The sequence below is a fragment of the Pipistrellus hanaki genome, assembly GCF_964339955.1.
Source record: "Pipistrellus hanaki genome assembly, chromosome: 14".
In the NCBI taxonomy this organism is placed as follows: Eukaryota; Metazoa; Chordata; class Mammalia; order Chiroptera; family Vespertilionidae; genus Pipistrellus; species Pipistrellus hanaki.
The window spans coordinates 30,943,752-30,965,762 of NC_140516.1; the positions used below are offsets into that span (position 1 = coordinate 30,943,752).

A 22,011-nucleotide genomic window follows, 5' to 3' on the forward strand; every position below is an offset into this window, starting at 1 on the left:
CTAGATGACATTTGTTCCATTCCTGTCTTTAGGCAAGGTTTCCTTACCAACAGAACTGAGGTGTGTATTATTGATTTAGCAGATTCCTGTCAGCAATAACATGTTTTAACTATCTGTGTTTTGCCTAGGAAAATACATCGTTTTTAATTTGTTTCATTAGAAAAAATAACTTATTGAGGTGAAATTCACATAAGATAAAATTCAGTGGCATTTAAGATATTCACAATGTTATGTAACCACCACTTTTCCCAGCCATTGGTAACCAATCCGCATTCTGTCTATGGATTTATCTATTCTGGATATTTCCTGAATAGATAAATGGTAAATGGAACCATACAATATGTGAGTTTTTGTGTCTAGCTTCTTTCATTTATAATTTGTTTGAAGGTTCATCCACACTGTACCATGTATCATCACCCCTTTGTTTTTTTTTTAGGGCTCAGTAATACTCCATTGTATGTGTTTACACAATTTGTTTATCCATTCATCCAGTGATGAAGGTGTGGACTGATTTCATCTTTTGGCTACTGTGAATAAGTACTGCTATGAACATGTATGTAATGTGTTTGTTTCAGTATCTGTTTTCAATCTTATTGGATATATATTTAGGAATAGAATTGCAGGGTCATGTGTAACTGTATGTTAACTTTTTTATGCCAACATGTTTGCCACAGCAGCTGAACCATTTTACACAGCAATACATAAGAGTTTGCTTTTCTCCACATCTACAACAACACTATTTAAGTGTGAAGTGGTTATCTCGTTGTGGTTTTGATAGAGCGATACATTATGGAGTTAATTCTTTTAAGTCAAATTTTTGACGGTCAAACCAGAGTTGATGAAGATGCCAAAGAGTGCTAGAACCCACTCTCATGACAGACTCCCTGATCATTGTGGAACTTCCATCCTAGGCCTTCTGCACATTGAAACCATGCGCAGAAGCAGAATTTTATTTTGTCGATGTTTCTAACTCTCTATCCCTCTCTTTTGACTGGGTAGGATTAGAAAAACAAAAGAGAGAATGACCAACAAGAGCCCCCAGGAGCGGCACTCTAAAATACTACTCTGCTTTCCACTGAACCCAAGGCTTACGCATTTGGAAGGGTGAAGACTGACTACTTGTGGAACATACATCTGAAATCACAAACCTGTTTTAAGAGCAAGGGCTTGTTCTAAATTTGTAGGATAGGATTCACCCACGTAATATATTTTTTGCTGAGTAATTTTTGTAAAGATGAAGCCATTTTTGTAAAGAAAGACTGAAGTTAAATGATTTTAGGCCATTTCTTAAGGAGCTTCAGGTTGTAGAATATGCAGAGAGATCTAAGGAGGGGAGAAAATAATTGATAACAACGAAAGGACAGAGGAATGAGGATCAAACTAAATAGGGAGGGGAAGAAATAGAAAGCCTGATCTAAGAATATGAAAAGTGCATCTTTTGATTTGGTGTGTCTACAGTGCCACACATTTTTCTTTTTCTTTTCTTTTTTTTTTTAAAAAAAATATATATATTTTATTGATTTTTCACAGAGAGGAAGAGAGAGGGACAGAGAGTTAGAAATATCGATGAGAGAGAACCATCGATCAGCTGCCTCTTGCACACCCCCTACTGGGGATGTGCCCACAACCAAGGTACATGCCCTTGCCAGGAATCGAACCCGGGACCTTTCAGTCCGCAGGCCGATGCTCTATCCACTGAGCCAAACCGGTCCTGGCATGCCAAACATTTTTCTCCAAGAACAGGAAATCTGCTTAAGAACACAGAATTTCAGGTCTCTGAAAAAATGTATTAACTACACTGTGTAGGAGCTTGCTCTACCATTGGCTGTCCTTGAAGGTAGCATATGATTACAAACCTAATCAGGCAAATCATAATCATTTATATTCCCTTCAGTCTTTAAGGACTGTGAAGTTACTACACGAAGAACATTCTAGAATAGCTGTGGCCCTCAGAAACAAATTAGAATGAGAGGTAGTGTTTGGATTTTCATTTCCCAGATGCATTTCTGAAAATCAGATAAAGAATTTAACCTGCGAGATGAAATGCTTGAGAATGGCAAATGAATCAGAGATGGCAAATTTCTTACTGGAAATTTCCCTGATTGCTTGTGATTGGTGTCTGATTTCAAGACAGAGATTTTGCAGAGAAAATGTTATGAATGCTACTTTGGAAAATTATAGTCAAGTCATAGTTGCATTTTTAAAGTCTATGTGTGATCCAGTTTTGGGGGGTTCTCCTTCCAGTTCCACCTCTGCAGCATACTCTCCCACTTCTGGGTCTCTATCCTGAACACAGTCCTTGTGCATCCTCCGCGCTAACCTCACCCCCATTGCTTCCTCCCACTTGTTTTCCTAGTTAACTCAGTCTTTTTAAAGTTTTTATTGTCTGTCTATCACATTCAGTATTATTTTGTATTAGTTTCAGGTATATCACATAGTAGCTAGACAATGATGTACTTTACAGAGTGCTCCCCCGATATTTCAAGTACCCACCTGACTCATACATAGTTATTATAATACTATTGACTATATTCCCTAGGCTATAATCTACATCCCTGTGTGGCCCTGAGAGCCACCTCCCTCCCTGCAGTGGGAAATACCTCAGACTGCTCTGTGTCATAAGTCCTATTAAAGAGACTCACTGCACAAATGATGCTGCATTGACAACCGAGAATTATTCACTTAAAAAAAAAAATAGTAACGCTTCCTCCCACCTGTCTGCTCACAAAAAAAATAAAATAAAATAAATAAAAAATAAAAGATTGCTTAATGTGAGTCAGGTGCCTATTGTGGGTAAGGTTGATAATCGTAGAAGAAGGCTGTTTTGCTATAGTTAGGGGAGAGAATAGATTCAGGAGGCAGCCACGTCTACATGCTGCCGGTTTTATCTCTTTTGGAAATTCACGTGAGGCTCATCAATGAGACTCTGCCACTTGTTCAGCCCTTCAAGTCACTGGACATCTTCTATCATCAAGGGGAGGCGTTACTGGTTTTTGATGCGAGAAGGTGCGCAGTCACTGCAGCTAGGTGCTCGCAAGGAAAGGACATTTCACTAGGGCACATTTAGTGGGTGTTTCTGGTTTTCCTGATTTCTGCCTCTGGCCACGACTGCTTTGGATTCTTTGAGACTCTGCTAAGCACCCATTCCTTTACCAGAGAGCTCGCGCCCTCTAGTGGGTAAACAGCAGTACACAGACTTTTATTTCAGTAAAACCTGAAGTGGTGATGGGAATGGTTGGTGCTTTTCCTTAAATTATGAAAGTGGTCTATACACAAATCCTTCACTTTAAGTCTAGTGGGTTTGAAGTTTCCTTGTCTGATAAGCATACATTTACAACTGGAAAATATCCCTCAATCATAGCATGTTACAGTGGTTCTCAAATTTAGATGTGCTGAAGAATCACCAGAGAAATAGGATTGAAACTAAGGTCCTTAGCCTCAGCTCCAGAGGTTCTAATTCAGCTTTGGGTGTAGCCCAGGAATCTCACCATTTAAAAATGACCCCCTCTGTGTGGCCTGTTTTTTGGGAAATGCTGGCTGAGTATGGGTTGGGAAGCAAGCTCAAGTATGATATTAGGTATATTCCTTAACCACTCCTAGCTTCTATTGCTCCATCTGTAGAAAGGCAGTAAGAATACCTAGTCCATTGGGCTGTTGTAGGATAAAATGAGGTCCTAATATAAAGGGCTTGAGACTTTGCTAAAATCTCTCAAGTTACAGCTGGTGACAGCGTGCCCCAACCCTATCAGTGAAAGGCCCAAAACCTGGTATAGAGCCAACCTGCCTTGCTTTACAGCTGGGCCTTGCCTGGGCACCTCCAAACCCCCCAAAAAACGGGGGGGGGGGCTTGGTACAGAATCTGGTCATGACAGGTAACCAGCTCTAATTATTTATAGTATCAATCCTAATTCACTCAAACCAAAGGGCCAGAGCCAACCGGGGGAAGCTTGGATGTCTAGACCAAATGAGCATTAAATCTTAGGTGCTGCTATAGACAGGACAATCAGTGGCTACACACAGAAGGAGCAGTAGCTCCCTGCTAGGAAGCCTCTTGTGATGCTAAGCTGCCTGGGTAGAAAAGCCCTTTGAGACAAAGACCATTAAGGACAGAGAAGGTGTTTTTATACATCTTTGCACCTCCCAGGTCAGATGGGTAGAATAGAAGTTGAAGCTGGCAATTCTGTTCCTTCATCTATAAAATGAGCATGACAATTATATTTTCACCAGACAGTTATGAAGAACAAATAAATGAGGTTATGTGTAAAATTCTTTGTAGGATGATTTCCAGTGGTCCTTGGAAAGTATCCCTATCGCATCTATTCTGGTATAACTGTCTTTAGTATCCTTCCAGAGACAGATACTGATCTGGAGAAGGGAAACAGATGCTCCAGATATGTAATGAGATTTTGGAACCATGTTTCTTAATGTTTTTTTAAATCAGTTTCCTCTAATAAAGTCATATCTTTCTTTAATATATACTTATTAAGTTTAATATATTGTGTATCAGAAGTCATATTTGTGTGTATGTATAAATATATAGGGTGTCCCCACTAAACGTATACACACTTTAAAAACTAATAACTCGCCCTGGCTGGTTTGGCTTAGTGGATGGAGTGTTGGCCTGCAGACTGAAGGGTCCCAGGTTTGGTTCTAGTCAGAGGCACATGCCTGGGTTGCTGCTGGATCCCAGTACGGGACATGCAGGAGGCAGCCAATTGATGGTTTTTCTCATTGATGTTTCTATTTCTTCTCTCCCTTTCCCTTCCTCTCCAAAGTCAATAAAAATATCAATATATATTAAAAAATAAATAAATAAATAAAAACTGATAACTCACTTAATTTTCACTCCTTTTCAGGTTTAACTGATTTGAAATAATGGGTGAAGCCAGACTAGGCTTTGAACAAAGAAAATTTATCCTAAAGTGCCAATAGACTATTTTTTATGGGGATACATAAAAGATAAAGTTTATGGTATAAAAGCAGCAATAGTTGATGAATTGAGGGCCCACAATTACCAAATGAAATGAGTCTTGATGTTTGCAATTCCATTGCGTTGCATTATCAGCAGTGCCTGGACCAGAACGGTCATCGATTTGAAAACAGGCATTGACAAAAATAAAATAATAATAAATATTTTTTAAAGACTTATTTCTGTAGATTATTTTAAATTTTGAAAATGAGCTGTATATTAATAAACACTGACTTTGTAATCATTCAAGTACACACACACACACACACACACACACCCTTTAGGCTAACTGAAATTTTGAAAAATATATTCTTTTTTATTTCAGAGAGGAAGAGAGAGAAACATCAATGATGAGAGAGAATCATTGATCGGCTGCCTCACAGGAACCAATCCGTGACCTCCTGGTTTATAGGCCACGCCAGTTGGGTTAGGCTAACTGAGGTTTAAACAGAGCAAAGTAATATAATTACTCCGCATGTTGTAAAATCAGTGTGGATTATCCTACTGAGACATTTTAATCTACGTTTATATTTATCTTTTATGTATTTTCAAGGTCTTTCCACTAACATCATTTAGTCGGAACTTCTCATATTAATGCGATTCTACCCTTTTCTGACATGCATCCTAGTCGTGTCATGTCCTCGGCTGCCCCACTAGAGGGAGCCATTCTGCAGACGGCGAGGTCAGCCTAACAACTGTGCCACATCTGGGTGCTGAGGAGAGGCCAAGGCTACAGGTGACAGGCAACAAAGTTCAGGTTTATTAAAAAACACATAGGCGACAAGTCAGAGCGTTGGCTAGGAATGATATGGAGAAGAATTGAAGGCATTGTTCCACAAAACATTCACAGTTGTGTGCTAGAAACAAAGAGAGCAGGGAAGGATTTTAGAAGCATTTGCGGTGGACAATGGATGGCCCGGCTTCATCGTACTCCTGTTTGCTGATCCACATCTGCTGGAAGGTGGACAGAGAAGCCAGGATGGAGCCGCCGATCCAGACCGAGTATTTGCGCTCCGGAGGGGCAATGATCTGTTGGTCAAGATGAGAAAGGAGGGTCATTAGTGCGCTAGGGCGGGGCCAGGTTTGGTGGATCTGGCTGAGGTTTCATGAACATCAGAGACAGTCTGGGCTGTCAGATGTCTAACCTTAACCCTAACCCTAACCCAAGGGACTGTGAATAGCTTCTGGGTTTAGATTCTTCATTGAGCGCATTTGTTTTTCTGGCTTCCTTTACACAGTCTATTCCAAAGCACCCATAGCACCCCACCACATCCAATCTTCTGTGGGGCAAGCTGAAAGTTGGCCCCAAACCCTGCAAGACCTCCACTTAAGAGGCCTGATGATGTCTTTGATTTCCATGAGCTGAGCCTCAGCACTCAGCACAACATGCTTTCTTCCTATAGAAACAAACACCTGAGTCTTCCTTGAAAAGTTTGGATTGTGCCAGAATTTACAATACAACCTGACACTCCCCCACACACACACACTGCCCCCACCTGGTTAATCCCACAGAGATGCACTGTGTAACAGACAAGGGCTCAGAGCTCCCCACTGGGGTGACCTTTTTCCTGGGACAGGTCCTGGGTAACCTGCACTGGCTGACAGAGGCCTGACATGGTAATATTTAATATGCTAATATTTCTTAAATATTTGAATGAGGTGCAGAGACTGGTGAATCAGGCCAGGAGTCTTATCTACCTGCAACAAAACCCAAAATGGCTGTGGCAAGTTCCATTCCAGACTTGGATATTTGGGTAGAAATGACTATGGACACTTCAAACCAAACAGACAAGGCATTTCTGAAACCATGGTTAAAAAAAAAAAAAAAAAAAAAAAAGGTCTAATTTCTGTGTATCCCCCTCAAGCTCTGGCTGAATATTTATTTTTAAGATAAATAGTTAATATTTACTGAGTATTTGTTATGTACCAGGCACTATGCTAAGCATTTGTCCTGAGGTGTATTATCTGATTTAGTTTTTTAAATTTTTTAATTATTTTATTTTATTATTTTTTTTTTAATTAAAGTCTTTTTTTAAAAAAAAATACATTTTATTGGTTTTTTACAGAGAGGAAGGGAGAGAGACAGAGAGTTAGAAACACTGATGAGAGAGAGTCATCGATCAGCTGCCTCTTGCACACCCCCTACTGGGGATATGCCCGCAACCAAGGTACATGCCCTTGACCGGAATCGAACCCAGGACCCTTCAGTCCACAGACCAACCCTCTATCCATTGAGCCAAACCGGTCTCGGCAATTTTTAATTATTTTAAAATTTGGTTTTAGAGATAGGAAGAGAGAGAGAGAGAGAGAGAGAGAGAGAGAGAGAGAGAGAGAGATTGAAAAAAAGAGATCGGTTGCCTCTGGCACAAGTCTCAACCAGGGATCAAACCCGTAACCTGGGCATGTGCCCCGACCGAGAATCAAACTCACCACGTTTTGGTGTATGAGACAACATTCCCACCAATGGAGCCTCCCTGCCAGGGCTCATTGAATTTTCCTAACTACTTCTAAAAGTAAGTATTTAATTACTCCCCTACTACAGATGAGCAAACAGAGACTGGGAGAGGTTTAAGTAACTGGGCTAGCTCATGCTGGTTGTGTGCACGTCAGACCCAATATTCAAACTCGGACCTCTCCCAGGTGTTTCTTCGTTTGGTTTTGTTGCTTTAAAAGTCACCTTTTTATTTGGGGTCATTTTAGATTTACAGGAAAGTTGTAAAGCTAGTGCACAGAGTTCCTGTAAACCCGTCCTCCAGTTTCTGTTTCCCCTAATGTCATGATCTATGTCCCGGGACTTAATGGCTTTCTCTTACTACACTGGATCCCAAAGTTCCTCATTCATTTCTATTCAAGAAGGCAAGTTTAGAGAACTAGGAATTATGCAACTGGAGCTATAGCCTCTCTGTAACATACACCCAGCCTAGGCTGCCTTTGTCTGTGAACCCAGCAGCTAGCTGGGTTCGCCTGGCTCCCCTTTGGGGAGAAAAGAGGGGGAGTGAGAGTAGACCAGAGTCCTCAGAAAACAGTCTCATCTCTCACCTGCAGTCTCTCAGAGCCGACACTACAAAGTCGTTCAGTCCAGCACTCTTTCATGTGACCTGCATACCCTTTCCCAAAAAAGGAGAAGGGAGTGCAAAGAACAGAGCTTTTCATGTGTGTGAACTGCACCTGCACCACACCTTCTACTGCTCCATGTGACCAGGTCAGGAGGGTGCCAGCGCGGCCTCTGATGTCACAGAGCAATAACAGCCTGTGAGAAGTCACCAGCCCTCTGTGAGACTGCCTCCAAAGAGTGATCTCTGTTTAACTGCTCAGCTGCCTTGACTGGGACTCAAACCTGACATAATACAGGGATCGTGGGTGGCTCCAGGACTGAGCTTGGTCATCCTGTGCTTTTGGGTCCCTGTATCAAAAGGTGTGCCAGACAGACAGCTAAAGATCAAATTCTCATTCCCGGCCACTGCGAGGTGCTCACATTTAGTAGGGGAAGAAGAGTGCATGGTATTGAATGCACAGGGTTTAAACCTCTTCAGAAATATATCTGCCTCCTCTGTCACTTTTCTTAATGTTCTACACATGAGATGCACTATTTTGTGATGAGGAAACACAACCAAATATGCATTTTAAAGAGAAATGGGCACATGGGCAGCTTTGTTGATCTCTATCACAGCTGCTAACCATAGCTGATAGGCAAGAATAATTACAGATTAAATGTTGTACAAGATAATTCAACTTCTCTTAAGAGCTGGATTGACTTATGCCTTAGAAGGTGTAGAATTTGTGCACCCGGTCCCTATGCCATGAACACATGTGACCCAGATGTGGCCTCTGTGGAGTCTTTCACGCCTGGTGACAGGGCTGGCACCAGCAGCACAGCTGGGGGGGGGGGGGGCTGTCACCAAACTGTACCTTGATCTTCATGGTGCTGGGTGCCAGGGCCGTGATCTCTTTCTGCATGCGGTCAGCAATGCCGGGGTACATGGTGGTGCCCCCTGAGAGGACGTTGTTCGCATAGAGGTCCTTCCTGATGTCAATGTCACACTTCATAATGCTGTTGTAGGTGGTTTCATGGATGCCAGCGGACTCCATCCCTGGAAAAGAGACGCAGGCCATGGTCCTTGGTGGGTGGGTAGACCCAGGTCAGACAAGGAAGAGCTACATGGAAGATCTTACTCCAACTGAAGCGAAGCAGACATGATAATCGAGGAACCTCCCATCTCAGAGACCAAAAGGTCCTTGTAATGCTCTATGTGCTCCTACCTCTTGTCTAGTGAGAAGGCCCTGCTGGGAGGAGGGGGGCGGGCTGCAATGTAATGGCACCTATTTTTAATACTCATTACTAAGTCTGGTTTGAATCAGGGGCAAAGTTTTGAGACTCCCTGTAGAAGGCTGCACACTGAGACAGTGTCGCAGCCAATGCTCACAACTCCCCCAAGTCTCTCCTTGGCGGCTGCCTCATTCTCACCCCTGAAGCTGAACCATCAGAAAAGTGCTCATGCCATTTGCACAAAGATGCATCTTTCTTCCATTTTGGTAATTTTTTTTAATCTGAGCTTTTTGTTAATTTCTGATGTGGCTCTTTTAAACAGAACCTCCTAATATCCCTTTATCTTTTGCAGTGCTGTGATGATGAATAATAAAAATAGTGATAGTGATAATAATAATAATAATAATAATAATAATACCTAATTATTAATTTCTAACAATATCTAATGATTATTGCTAGCTTGCTTTGGCCAGCCACTGGGCTAAGTGCTCCACTCATATCTCATGGAATTATCACAGCCACGCTATGACATAGACACTGTTACAATCTTCCTTTTACAGATGAGGACACCGATGTTTGGGGAAGTTACGTGATTTTCCCAAGAACACGAAAGGAGAACTAATACTCAAACCCAGGCTCACCCCTCCCAGACCTGCCCTCTGTAAACAGCTCTGCTAAGCTTTTTCTCCAGATCAGTGCTAATGTAGGGACAGGCTCTTCCATTTTTCTCTTGCCCTTCCATTCCCAAACTCTCAGCATTCAGTACGCCCTCCCCATCCATCCAGTGGCTCGAATGTCCTACGCATGAATAATATTTGACTTTCACCCTAAAGTACACACCATGAATGCTTCTGGATTCACTATTACATAGTGTTGCTTGGAATGAAAAGTCCTTTCCTGGCCTTCTTAAGACTTCTCACTTGATACACATGACCCTCTTTGTCGTGGTTTAGAAATGTGTTTGGCCTTGTGGCCCTGTCACATGTCCCCACATGCAGAAGAGCACTGGTGGCCGAAGGCTGGCTGAGTAAGGGGGATAGGGTGATCTCTCCATCCCAGGATGTGACGCCGTTGCCTACCGATGAACGAAGGCTGGAACAGCGTCTCCGGGCAGCGGAAGCGCTCATTCCCAATGGTGATCACCTGCCCATCTGGCAGCTCATAGCTCTTCTCGAGGGAGGAGGAGGATGCAGCGGTGGCCATCTCATTCTCAAAGTCCAGAGCTACATAGCACAGTTTCTCCTTGATGTCTCGGACAATCTCGCGCTCAGCTGTTGAGATACAAACATTAGGGTTTGCCCAGGTGGTAAAAACCACCCTTCCTACCTCAGTCCCTCCCACAGGGCTGGTTCCTTCAAAAACAGTATGTAAGTTCAATATTCTGCAACCCCAAATCCATGATGCTAATTCAATTATAGGTGCACCAGGGAACCACTTCTGTTCCTAGCAGAGTGCCTCACACACCGTAGACCCTTAGTAAATATCACCTAGCAAATGGTGACAGGAATAAAAGAAGCTGGCTAGAGAACGGCACAGAGCAGGAAATCCTTTTGTAGGTTGTGTTTTTGCAAAATTCGCTGATCACTCTCTGTTATAAACTTTTACAACAGTCAGTTATATTGGATTTCCGGCTGACCTGGAAGTCTTATGCTGAAAAAGTCTTTTGGAAGCCCTCACTGTTTTCAAAAAGCTCTGGACACCCATGTCTCTTGGGCCAGGTAGATTCCAATTCAAACCACTGACATATTCATCATCTTCTAGAGAGAGGCAGGCCTGGCTCAGGACCAGTCCTGTCCAGGAGTCTCCAGGTGCGTGTGGAAGGAGGTGTGGAAGAGAGGGCAGGCAGACACCTTTTGGATTCCTGCATTCCAAACTTCTAAGCTATCTGGACCCTGGGAACCTTTTGGAAGTATCTTGGGGGTCCTTGGGGGACATAGAGTCAGGAATAAAATTAATTTTAACTCCCTACTTCTAGAGAAGACTTTAATATCTTCAGGGCTCAAACTTGGAGCCTAGAATAGTCCACAGGCATGTTCAGAAACTTACACATTTAGACAATACCAAGCTGGTGAGGGGAGGGCAGGTAGCCAGGGCCAAGGATGTAGAGGATGTCCCAATGTCTCTATAACATCTGACTCTGCTTCTTGTCGGTGGAGACCAGGTGGCACTAGTTCAGAGTCCCAAGATACACATCTCACTGCCTGCTGGGTTGTTCTTAATACCCGCTCATAACTATTGCATGCTCACTCTGTGCTGGGTTTCCACGTGCATTATCTCATTTACCACTCACAATCACCAGAGGGACTATAGCTTAGTGAGGCTGGGGACCTTGTTCAAGGTCACACAGCTAGTGAGTGGTAGAATCAACCCCTAAGCTTTGTCTAGATGTCTCAAATGATTGCCAATCACTATGCATACTATTCTCAGTCTCTGCACTCTCTCTTTTCTATTTGTGAGTGGAGAGGACTAAAGACTGTTCGGAAAACCCAACTCTGACTAGTTCATCATACAAGACGGCTATTACTGTTTTTCCAAGGAAACAACATAATCACTTTGTGATTTTATCCAATTAAAAAAAAGAAAAAGCCATGTTTGGCTCTGCAGTCTATCATTTCCTTGGGTAGTCACTGTGGTCTGTAAGTTACTAGGAAGGACATCGCTTCCGTTCATTTCCACGGGCCTCACCCGTAGTCACGAAGGAGTAGCCACGCTCCGTCAGGATCTTCATGAGGTAGTCGGTGAGGTCTCGGCCAGCCAGGTCCAGACGCATGATGGCGTGGGGCAGGGCGTAGCCCTCGTAGATGGGCACGTTGTGGGTGACACCATCTCCGGAGTCCAGCACGATGCCTGGGGGACGATTGAGCACAATAAAAGTCACAACAGCAGCCAACAGGAGACTTGCTGGTCTAGGAGAGAGGACATTTCTAAGCTTCTTATTTGAAAGAAAGAAAAGAAAGCATTTGTTAGGCTAGGAGAGGAGGAACAGACTCGGGGTAAAGAAAGAGTAGGAAGAGAGAAACAACAGAAGTCCTGTTCTAATACGAGCTTGAGGGCTCATTTTTAAAAGTTGACAATAGACCTATTAGGCCTAGGATGGCCCTGTCAATTCTCAGTAACCCTCAGTCATCACAACCCGCCTACTTACAACCATCAAATCCCATGACTGATGGTATATCCGGTGGAGGCTCCCATTCCTCTCAAGTACCTACCAGTTGTACGTCCAGAGGCATAGAGGGACAGCACTGCCTGAATGGCCACATACATGGCTGGGACATTGAATGTCTCGAACATGATCTGCAAAGCAATCCAAGAACTCAATGAGTGACGCTGTTAATCTCCTTGTTGGTGAAGGCAGATCGTGGCTTTTCTGTCCTAAGGAAGAAGACCTTTAAACCCGAGGCTCCGATGGCCTGTGATTGGCCTACTTCTGTGGTTTGTCTGCGGTTCTATGTAATTGGTTCCACTTTTTATGTAGTTGCTGGGTCAATGCCAGCGCTAGATTCTGAGGTCTCTCTGGCTGCGGTGGAAGGAGCCCTGTTTCCTGGCAGAGGACCACATATGAGGGCCAACATACCACCCAGCTCCTGCAGTGCAGGGACAACATTAAAGCAAGAGCTACTCTGGGTCACATGTGGCAAGTTCATGCACACTGAGATGCCCACGGGCCTGCATTTCTCCATCTGCAAAACCCTTCCAGCTCTGACTGATCACTAGAATGTCTGACATCATTTGCTAGAGAGCCATCATTCTCAACTATTTTCCTGCCTTCGTGCCATTCACAGAAACAACGGTGTCTACTGGAAACAACATTGGCTACCTGGAGCGATTCCCTGGCACACGTTTCCCCTTAGATAATAGCTGCTCTCGTGTCGCTGTCAGCACTGGGAGCTCCTCCCAGGAAAAGGCCTTGCAGTCTTTACATGTGTTATTCTCCAAGCCCCAAAGATTGTGGGTCAATTCCAGCCACTTCTATGGTGTGACCTTGGGATATTCACTTAATGTATTTGAGTCTCAATTTTGTCATTTATGCAATTAGGATAATGACACGTTCTGCTTCACACATTGTTAAGATTTAAAGAGACTGTGCATATAAAATGCTTGGCCCAATGCTTAACCACAGTGAGCATGAAATTGAATTAGGTGTTTTAATTGCATAGCTCGCTCAAACCGGAATCTTTGTCTGGCTGCTGGAATGGGTGGTTTCCTGTTATAAGTCACAATAGTGACGGTAATAACTATTACTCATTGAATATGCCATGTACAAAACACCAACGTACACATTTCACATTGTGCCTCACGAATCTTCACATCGAGCATTTGAAAAGTAATAGTACTAATAGTCCCAACTTTTAAACAAAGAAACTGAGGCTCTGAGAAATTAAGTGGGCTGCTTAAAGTTACATGGCTAATAACTGACAGATCCAGTTTTTAAACCTACATCTGTCTGACTTCAGAACCAAAATTCCCCACTGTGTGTTGTCCTGCATTTTGAAATGCCTTCTCCTTACAAGTTTTGAACCTAAATGAAATCTCTTAAATGCCCTATAGCTCGTGGAAGTTAGGGGAATAGCTCCTGCAGTAAGAATGTGAGTACTATTAGGATGCTCCTGTCCTTTGGCATCCCCAAGTTCCTGGGGCATTGTGGGTCTGGAGGGGACTGTGGGGCTGGGCCAGCTCTCTGCTGTCCTCTACACCCCCTTCCAAATGGACTTTCCCAAACCTGAAGTGCTGGGCCCCAGAGTGCGTATTTACCTGGGTCATTTTCTCCCGGTTGGCCTTGGGGTTCAGGGGTGCCTCGGTGAGCAGGGTTGGATGCTCTTCAGGGGCAACACGGAGTTCATTGTAGAAAGAGTGGTGCCAGATCTAGGGGGGGCAATGGAGGAGAAGCACAATGATGTGATGTTGGGGCACAGCAGACCCCGAAAAGGGACCAGCATGAGCTTCATGAAACTGGGGCCAAATAAAATGTGACAAGTACTCATTATGTGTCTACCTTTTAACCAATGAGACTGACTCTCCAGTAACTTACCCAGGGATTTATAGCCAGTAGATAAATGAGCAAAAACCCAAACCCAGGTCTGTGAGGCAGGACGGTGTAGTGGGTAAGGTATAGGCTTTGGAGTCAGGTCTGAGTTCAAATCCCAGCTCAGCCACTTTTTGGTTGTGTGCTCTTAGGCAATCTTTAACCCCGTTCAGCTCCAGTCTCACCATGGTTAATACGAAAATCGTTAGCACGTCTTGGCGAGAATTAAATAAGGAAATCCTAAAGTTACTGTTTAGCACAGTGCCTGGCCCAGAGTAAATGTTATTTTTCGTCTTCTTGACCCCTCATTCTATTTTTGTTAATATTCATGGGAAAATGACTTAGTTAAGTAACAGGACAAATGAATGAAAACATGAATGGAAGGATGAAGCTGACTGAAGACCTAATTGCCTTTTCAATTCTTTAGGGAAGTTTCCCTCTGCATTGTATGCTAAACGAAGGCAGGTCACCCTGCTTCCAGCTTCCACCCCACCCCACCTCACCCCTCCTTTGGGCCACTGCCCTTGATGGTTAGAATCAGGGCCCTGCAGCCTGAGGGCTCAACCTGCAGCGAAGCGCCAATACCTTTTCCATGTCGTCCCAGTTGGTGATGATGCCGTGTTCTATCGGGTACTTCAGGGTCAGGATGCCTCTTTTGCTCTGTGCTTCATCACCCACGTAGCTGTCCTTTTGTCCCATTCCTACCATCACTCCCTAAAAAGATTCAATGCATTTCAAGTCAGCCTCTTCCCAAATGTATGCATTGATGACAATCCAGTCACAATGGGTTAAATTACTGGGAACCAAGAGCAATATATAGAGTCCTATGATCACTGTGTTCTTAAACAACATCCCTGATTGATTGGAAATAGGCTTGAATCAGCCTCGAGATGGCAGAGGACCCTCTGGGTAAAAGCAACTTGAACTATGTGTTGTACCTTCTGAGATCCTTGATGGGCAGAGAGATTGTCTGCTTTGCCGCTATAGCAAATTGCCTGGCACATATTTGTCATGCAATAATTGTTTGTTGAATAAATGCATGAAATGTTACATATAAGTTAAGTGGCATTTCATTTCTCATAAACTGTTCTTTTGAAGCTGAATATTATTTCTAATCCAGCCTGAAGCATTATGTCTATAAATGACCACCAGTGCTTGATTTCTGACCAATACTAATCAACATTAAGACATTTGTCAGATGAATTTTTTAATCATTAAGGTGACACTTTAAAAAAGGAAAAAAAGAATTCTCAGTACTGGAATGTTCAATTGCACTACAGTGACTGTTCTAGAACTGCAAAAACAGTCATGGCTACTATAGATCCGTAGAGTGGTTTGTGCAAAATATCTCCACTGCGCACAGTTCAACAAAGAGACAGTTCATTCACTGGGCGAGGCTTCAGCTGTTTGAGAATATACACCAAATTGAGGGCCATAGACATCAACGCGCAAAATACATTTCTGATGGGAAGGAAAATTTCTAGGACGAAATTCTCAGTTTATTACTTTGTGGCTGCACCAACATTTTGTTTATACAAAATATTATGTAAAAAAATTACCATGTGGCTGTTCAGATATATTTTGTTGACAGCTAACTGTGTAAAATTACAGTTGGTAACAAAGCTTACTTTCATCTAACATCAAGCTCTTTGAGAGTGAATGGCCTAGGTTTTAGTATAATTTTTTTCCAAAGAGCAGGTATATATTAGAGGATGATAATGATGATAATGATGACGATGATGATAATGACAGTGATTATATTTACAAAAAAAAAAAAAAAGAAAGCTCATGAAAAAGGGGCAAACTTATATCTGAAAGACACCCACCAGATAATCTGTATTGTATATAAAATTGGTATTTATATCTTGACATTAACCACCAGAGGTATATTCTTAGCAAGGTTACATAATTTTGGGGAAGCAAGCAATAGACAATCTGTGGCTACCCAGTGACACTCAGACATAGAGAGGCCTAATCCATAGCCCTGTTTCTCTCTGTTCCAAACAGACTCTTGCTCACCTGATGTCTGGGACGTCCCACGATGGATGGGAAAACAGCTCTGGGAGCATCGTCCCCAGCAAAGCCCGCCTTGCAGAGCCCAGAGCCGTTGTCACACACCAGAGCGGTGCTGTCCTCTTCTTCACACATCTCGGCTGGAGTGCGTCACAGAGTCCTGCAGGGAGCAGGGAGGAAGCAGCCCCAGCTGTAATCCAGCAGTTGTGACACTGACCTGACCACTCCCCCCTTCCAGGCTGGGTTTGGGGCCCTTCCTCTGGGCTCCTAGGGCACCCTCAGCTGTCCCTTATCTAACACGTTTATCTCAAAGCACTTTCATTATACTGCTGGTTTTTTATAAGTCAAAACTCTCACTGTCAGGTTCATACACCTGGCCTCCAGCACAGTGGCTGGCATGTCTCACATGTTCGTAAGCACTTTAAACACTGACTAAATGAGCGGATGAATGAACAGCTGTAGAGACCAGTTGGGAATATCAGACTATGAGATCAGATTGTCACAGGGACAAGTCACTAGTCACATGTTAAAGAAGTAAGTGAAATTTGCTGTCTGTATCCACTCAAATTCACATTTCTTTACCTATAACTTAAAAGAATTCTTTCAAAAATGTAGATTTTTGAAGGATGTGCAGTATGAAAAATTTGGAAATGTTGAATGGCTGAAATGTTTAATGTAAAACGTTTAAAAGAAAAATATCTTGAATTTTGAGGACTTTTATTTTTACCCTTGGTAAAACAGTAGGCCCATGAAAACATTCTAATAAGCAGGTGCTTTAAATTTTAAGGCCCAAAGTTATTCTCCATTAAGAAAAATCATGATTTATATAAAGTCCAACAAGTGAGGGAGAATCTAATAAGTTACTCACCATTTGCTGCCATTAAAAAAGATCAATAAAAGGCTAAGCTACAGGTATATTCTTATGTAAGAGAAATAGGATAGAGGAAGTAACATTGGTGATTCCATTGAAATGTATTTTTATACATTACAAAATGATTAGTCATATATACCAAGATCCTGATGGGGACTATTTTGAAGAGGTGGATTTTGTATCTTTTTATCTTCCTCAGTCTGGGCATATAATCTAAGGCAACCAATCACAATTGATGGATGTTTCTCTCTCACATTAATGTTTCTCCCTCCCCCTTCCTTCCTCTAAAGTCAATAAAAAACATATTCTCCAATTAAGGTTAAAAAAACAACAACATTTAAAATAATTTATGGGCCTGGCTAGTGTGGCTCAGCAGTTGAGAATTGACCTATGAACCAGGAGGTTTGATTCCTGGTCAGAGCACATGCCTGGGTTGCAAGTTTGATCCCCAGTAGGGGGCGTGCAGGAGGCAGCCAATCAATGATTCTTTCTCATCATTGATGTTTCTATCTCCCTCTCACTTTCTCTCTGATATCATTAAAAATACTTTTCTTAAAATAAAATAATTTATGGTGCTATATGCATTGAGTTCTCAATTAATATTTGTTCTGTAATGATTATTATTAATAGCATTATATAATTATTATTATTATCAGATCTTTTTATTGCTAGTTTTTTGCTTTCTTTCTACAGTGCCTCCAAACTTAGGAAGGAAACCCTCAATATTTGTAAGAATGGAAAACCGAGCTTGTAAATGGCTGGCCCTTTCTTTTCTCACCCTTCCCTGTGGGATTTGGCTTCTTTCCTAGTCAGTGAAGAGGCTAGGAGAGAAGTGAGAAATGAGTGCAAGGGAGACAGGTCAGAGAAGCAGTCAAGAGTCCAAGGCATTTGCGGGCATCAGGATCACAGCCTCTCTTCACATGTGCTAAGCAGACTTTCCAAACCAAAAGCAAGAGCTGAAAACGGGATAAAAAGTTTGGAAAAGGACACAATACAAATGTGATGGGATGTTCAGCATGAATGAATACATGTCCTTTTGTTGGGCAGGGAGGGGTTGTGGGGAGTGTTCGAATTCACTGCAGAAAAAATAGGTTGACCCTCAGCATCAGCTATCATGCAGACAGAAAAAAAGCTCAAAATTCAGTAAAAATATTTTCATTTAGGAGGGAAAAAAAAAGAAGCCCCAGAAGGATTTTATCATGTCTAAAAGGAGCATGGTCCTTACAGAAGGAGTCTGTGTCCCGGGAAAGGAGTGGCTCCGTGATTTCCAGCTCTTATCTAACCTGCCTGAGCAAGACAGTCTGGAGCACGCACAGCATTTCCTAATTAGGTAAAACACACTCTGACTCTGCTTTTGGAACTGCACCCGGGTCAGGGGGTTTGCTCCAACCGGGTGCATCTTGTGCCAAAAATGAGTAGCTGGTGGGAGGAGAGGGGGGGGTAGGGAGGGAGAGAGAGAAGGGAGAGAATGTTGCAGTTCCCAGCTCCTCTGTCTTGAAAAGCAAACCATATTTAGTCATGAGTCACAAAATGGAAAGGAAAAAAATCTCAGCGTGAAAACTCCCCATTTCAGACCGAACCTGCCAAGCCCTGATTCATGGCAAAGTTCAGCCGGGTGGCAGGGCTGGCTCCAAGGTCCTGCCTGCCTGAGCAGGCTGAGAGAAACGCAGACCGCACATGCAGAAGGCTTCTGAGCAGGCAGCTGTCAGATGCTCGCGCTGCCCCCTCCCTCCCTCTTCGCTTGCACAGAAAGATTCAGTCGGTGGTTTCCTGCTGTGCTCTGCTGCAAACCACCCAGCGACCAGACCAGACCGACTGCTGATGTGGAAGCTCACTGACACATTCAAGAGGCATACCTTCCCCACAGAGGACACTACCGGTTAGAGGCAGAGGAGCCCAGAAACAAACATAGAAAGCCAGCACCAAAGACCAGGCAACCAAAGTCCAGCTGCAGACACCTTCGCTGCACCCAAAATCCCATCCAATGAAGACTCGCCACACTACATCTGAACCCCAAATACTGGAGTTTCCAGTGCCTACCTATAAATAAATGGGTGGTTCATGCAAATGATAAAAAAATGCAAACAGCTAGACTGCATCCCTGAAATGTGTCACAAGATCTGGGCTGTTGGTTTAGCATAAACAGATTTTACAGGTGACACACATTTCATTTCAACTCCCTCTCCCTCTCCTCCCCCACCCCAAGCTGCTCCTTTGCCTCCTTGTTCATGTTAGGTCATCAGAGCTAAAAGTTAGTAGTACAATCACACGAGTAGTACAATCTTCATTCAAACATTTCAGAGTGCCTGAGCCCAGCCAAATCCCCTTGGCCAGCGTCGGATGGTCCTGGGGAGCATCAGAGCTGCTGGCATCAGTAAGTCCCGTCCTGGGCAGTGCCACTTACCCTGACAGTGCTGGCTGGGCTTCTCAGCTCTGGGTGATGTTCAGGGAAGCTGAACGAAAGCGGCAGGGTTATATAGCCCCTTGGCCTGCTCCCCTCCCACTGGCTTCCCAAACAAGGAACAGAGACAGACCCGAGCCAGTCGTTCAGGCTAACACAACCATATAGGGACCTCAGCACAAAACTCTCTCATCTGGGTGGCCAGCGGCCTGGGTCTCTTCCACTGCATTCCACGGCGCTGCTCGTGAAACGGGAGGCAGCTCAGCTGCCTGTGGAAGATAAACACCCTGAGCCTCCAGAACAACTGCTGACCCTCCCCGAGGCCCTGAGCCGGGGGAAGAGGGCAAATGCAGGCGCGGGTGGCACATTCCTCGGAAGATGCCAGCCTGCTGCCCTGCTGGCATATGCTGATGAGCTGAGAACCTGAAAGAGCGTCCTTTTAGGAACTCTCCAGCAGAGGTGGCCAGCAATAAAGAAAGATATTGCTTCCCTGGCCCATAAATAGATTCAGGGAGTGACGGTTTTATGGTCGTCAAGGCTGTTTATTGTAAATGGAGTCCGGGAGCGGTGTTAATGGAATAGGAATGGAAGTGGAGACAGGCCTGCTGGGCTGTGTTTCACAGAAGCACTTCGCAGTTCTGCATTACCATAATCACTTTAGTTCTCTGGTACATGATATATGTCTACTAATGGGAGCAATTTAGCAGCGCAACTAATAGAGTGTCCACTCCGTGTCCTGTTACAGAAGCAGTTTGAGAGAGAAAAGAGCATGCGTAAGAGAAGTCTTTCTGACTCTCCTCTCTCCCTACTGAGCCATCTGACAGGTGATAAAGCAGGTGGCCCAGGGATTGCTCAAAGGCAGGTATTGAATGAACGCCAATCGCCAATCAGGCCTTAAGCTCTCATTCCCAAGTGTCAACGTCAACCTCAATGGTTTTATAGTGGTCATCCCTCCTCCTCCAAGCTAAGGTTCTAATTCAATTTATGATTAAAAAAAAAAATACTTTCGAAGGATACTTCGAATATTTCTGGGCTGCTGATTTCCAACATGTGGAAGAAAAAAATCCCAGAATGAATGGCTTTATTTTACAGTTGTGGCCATCTATTCACTCATGTTACTGTGCCAGATCTGTTTGATTTATGCTATTGATGTATTTCTCTTTGGGAGATTGCACTGTTGATTATTTTAAATTTTCAAAAAGACTAAGACCAAATGATAATAAATTTCTCTGTGTTGTTCAGAAAACTGTTTAGTTTTATCAATTGGAAAACACAATTGTCCAAATGTTGAAATTTGGAGATGACATAATATAACATAAAGTTAAACATTTGGAAGTAACCCAATAGTTTTCTAACAGGGATGATGTGAAGCAAAAATTCTATATTTTCCTGATTCAGAGGCAATTTGAGTAGAGGTGGGGTTTCTCCCTTCCCCCACTTCTGTCTCAAGCAGTGTCTGTGTAGTCCTTGGTAATTTTACTAAGTGAATGTTCCTTTAAACACTAAAGAGAAGAGTTTTGGTATTTACCTTTATGATTCTTAGGTCATTTTCTTCCTTGACTATAGTGTGCACCCACAGCCCTGACAGTAAGTAGACTATGATGAAATAAACAGACATACAAGGAGACGCTTCAAGGTTTAGTGTTTCTTACAAGCTTTTTTCCCCTTTTTCTTCCCTTTCTCTTTCCCACCTCCCTTCTTTTTTTTTTTTCCTCCTTCCTTCTCTCTTCTTTCCCTCTTGCTCTGAAAATAAATTTCTGAGCAGTTGATTAAATGATCTCATTGGGCTTGAGATTTATACTTTCATGCCCCATCCAAGTGTCTTCTGTGAAAGAAAGCAGCTCTGGATGAGAATGTGTGTGTACAAAGGAATCTTCAGTCAAGCAGCCAGATATTCTCTGGGGCTCTCAGCCATGTATCCAAGGAGCTAGGGAGCAGTTAGGAAAATAGTAGTGTCTGATGACTTGATTGCAGTTCAGAAAAAACTATAAAATAAATTCTAAACTATAAGCACAAAGTCAAGAATCATCTTCAGATGTGTTGTCCTACAAACCTCATACACCATCTTAGTAGCATTAATCAGTGATGATTTATTATAAATTCCCTGAGATCTGGGACAATTTTTAATTCTTTTGGGGCCCAGTCCAGAGCTGAGTAAGCAGTGTGTGCTCAATAATTGCCTAACAATTTCTTAATTATTCTTTATCCCCAGAACTTGTTGATTTAAATTAAGCCATGTCAATACTGGCAAACACCTCAATAATATGGATGTCAGGTAAGGAAAATAATTTTCTGGATTTGTTTTCTCTAGACTGGTCATACTCATTAGCTATTTTGTTCAGCTCCAAAAATTTGTTTTCTCTGACAAGACACAGTGAGAGCAAGGTATCCTTTTCATCTCCCATTCTTGAAATTCTCTAGGTTCTGGAATCCGCAGGACAAAAGACTGAGTTCTTCTAAGAGAACC

At 43.1% G+C, this 22,011-nt stretch overlaps 1 protein-coding gene across 2 annotated transcripts; it reads right to left on the reverse strand.

Moving 5' to 3' along the window:
• Positions 1-5,706: 5,706 nt before the first annotated feature.
• ACTA2 (actin alpha 2, smooth muscle) lies at positions 5,707-19,771 on the reverse strand. 2 transcript variants are annotated; one of them, XM_084903732.1, is made up of 9 exons: positions 19,548-19,771; positions 16,279-16,432; positions 14,845-14,973; positions 13,989-14,099; positions 12,446-12,530; positions 11,922-12,083; positions 10,316-10,507; positions 8,879-9,060; positions 5,707-5,998 (listed from the first exon to the last, which is right to left on the reverse strand). In XM_084903732.1, exons 2-9 carry the CDS (start codon positions 16,405-16,407, stop codon positions 5,855-5,857), a joined length of 1,134 nt encoding a protein of 377 aa, XP_084759858.1. In that variant the 5' UTR covers positions 16,408-16,432; positions 19,548-19,771; the 3' UTR covers positions 5,707-5,854. The 2 variants fall into 2 exon arrangements, with proteins under 2 accessions (XP_084759858.1, XP_084759857.1); XM_084903731.1 differs by having other exon boundaries at positions 19,544-19,641.
• Positions 19,772-22,011: the final 2,240 nt, after the last annotated feature.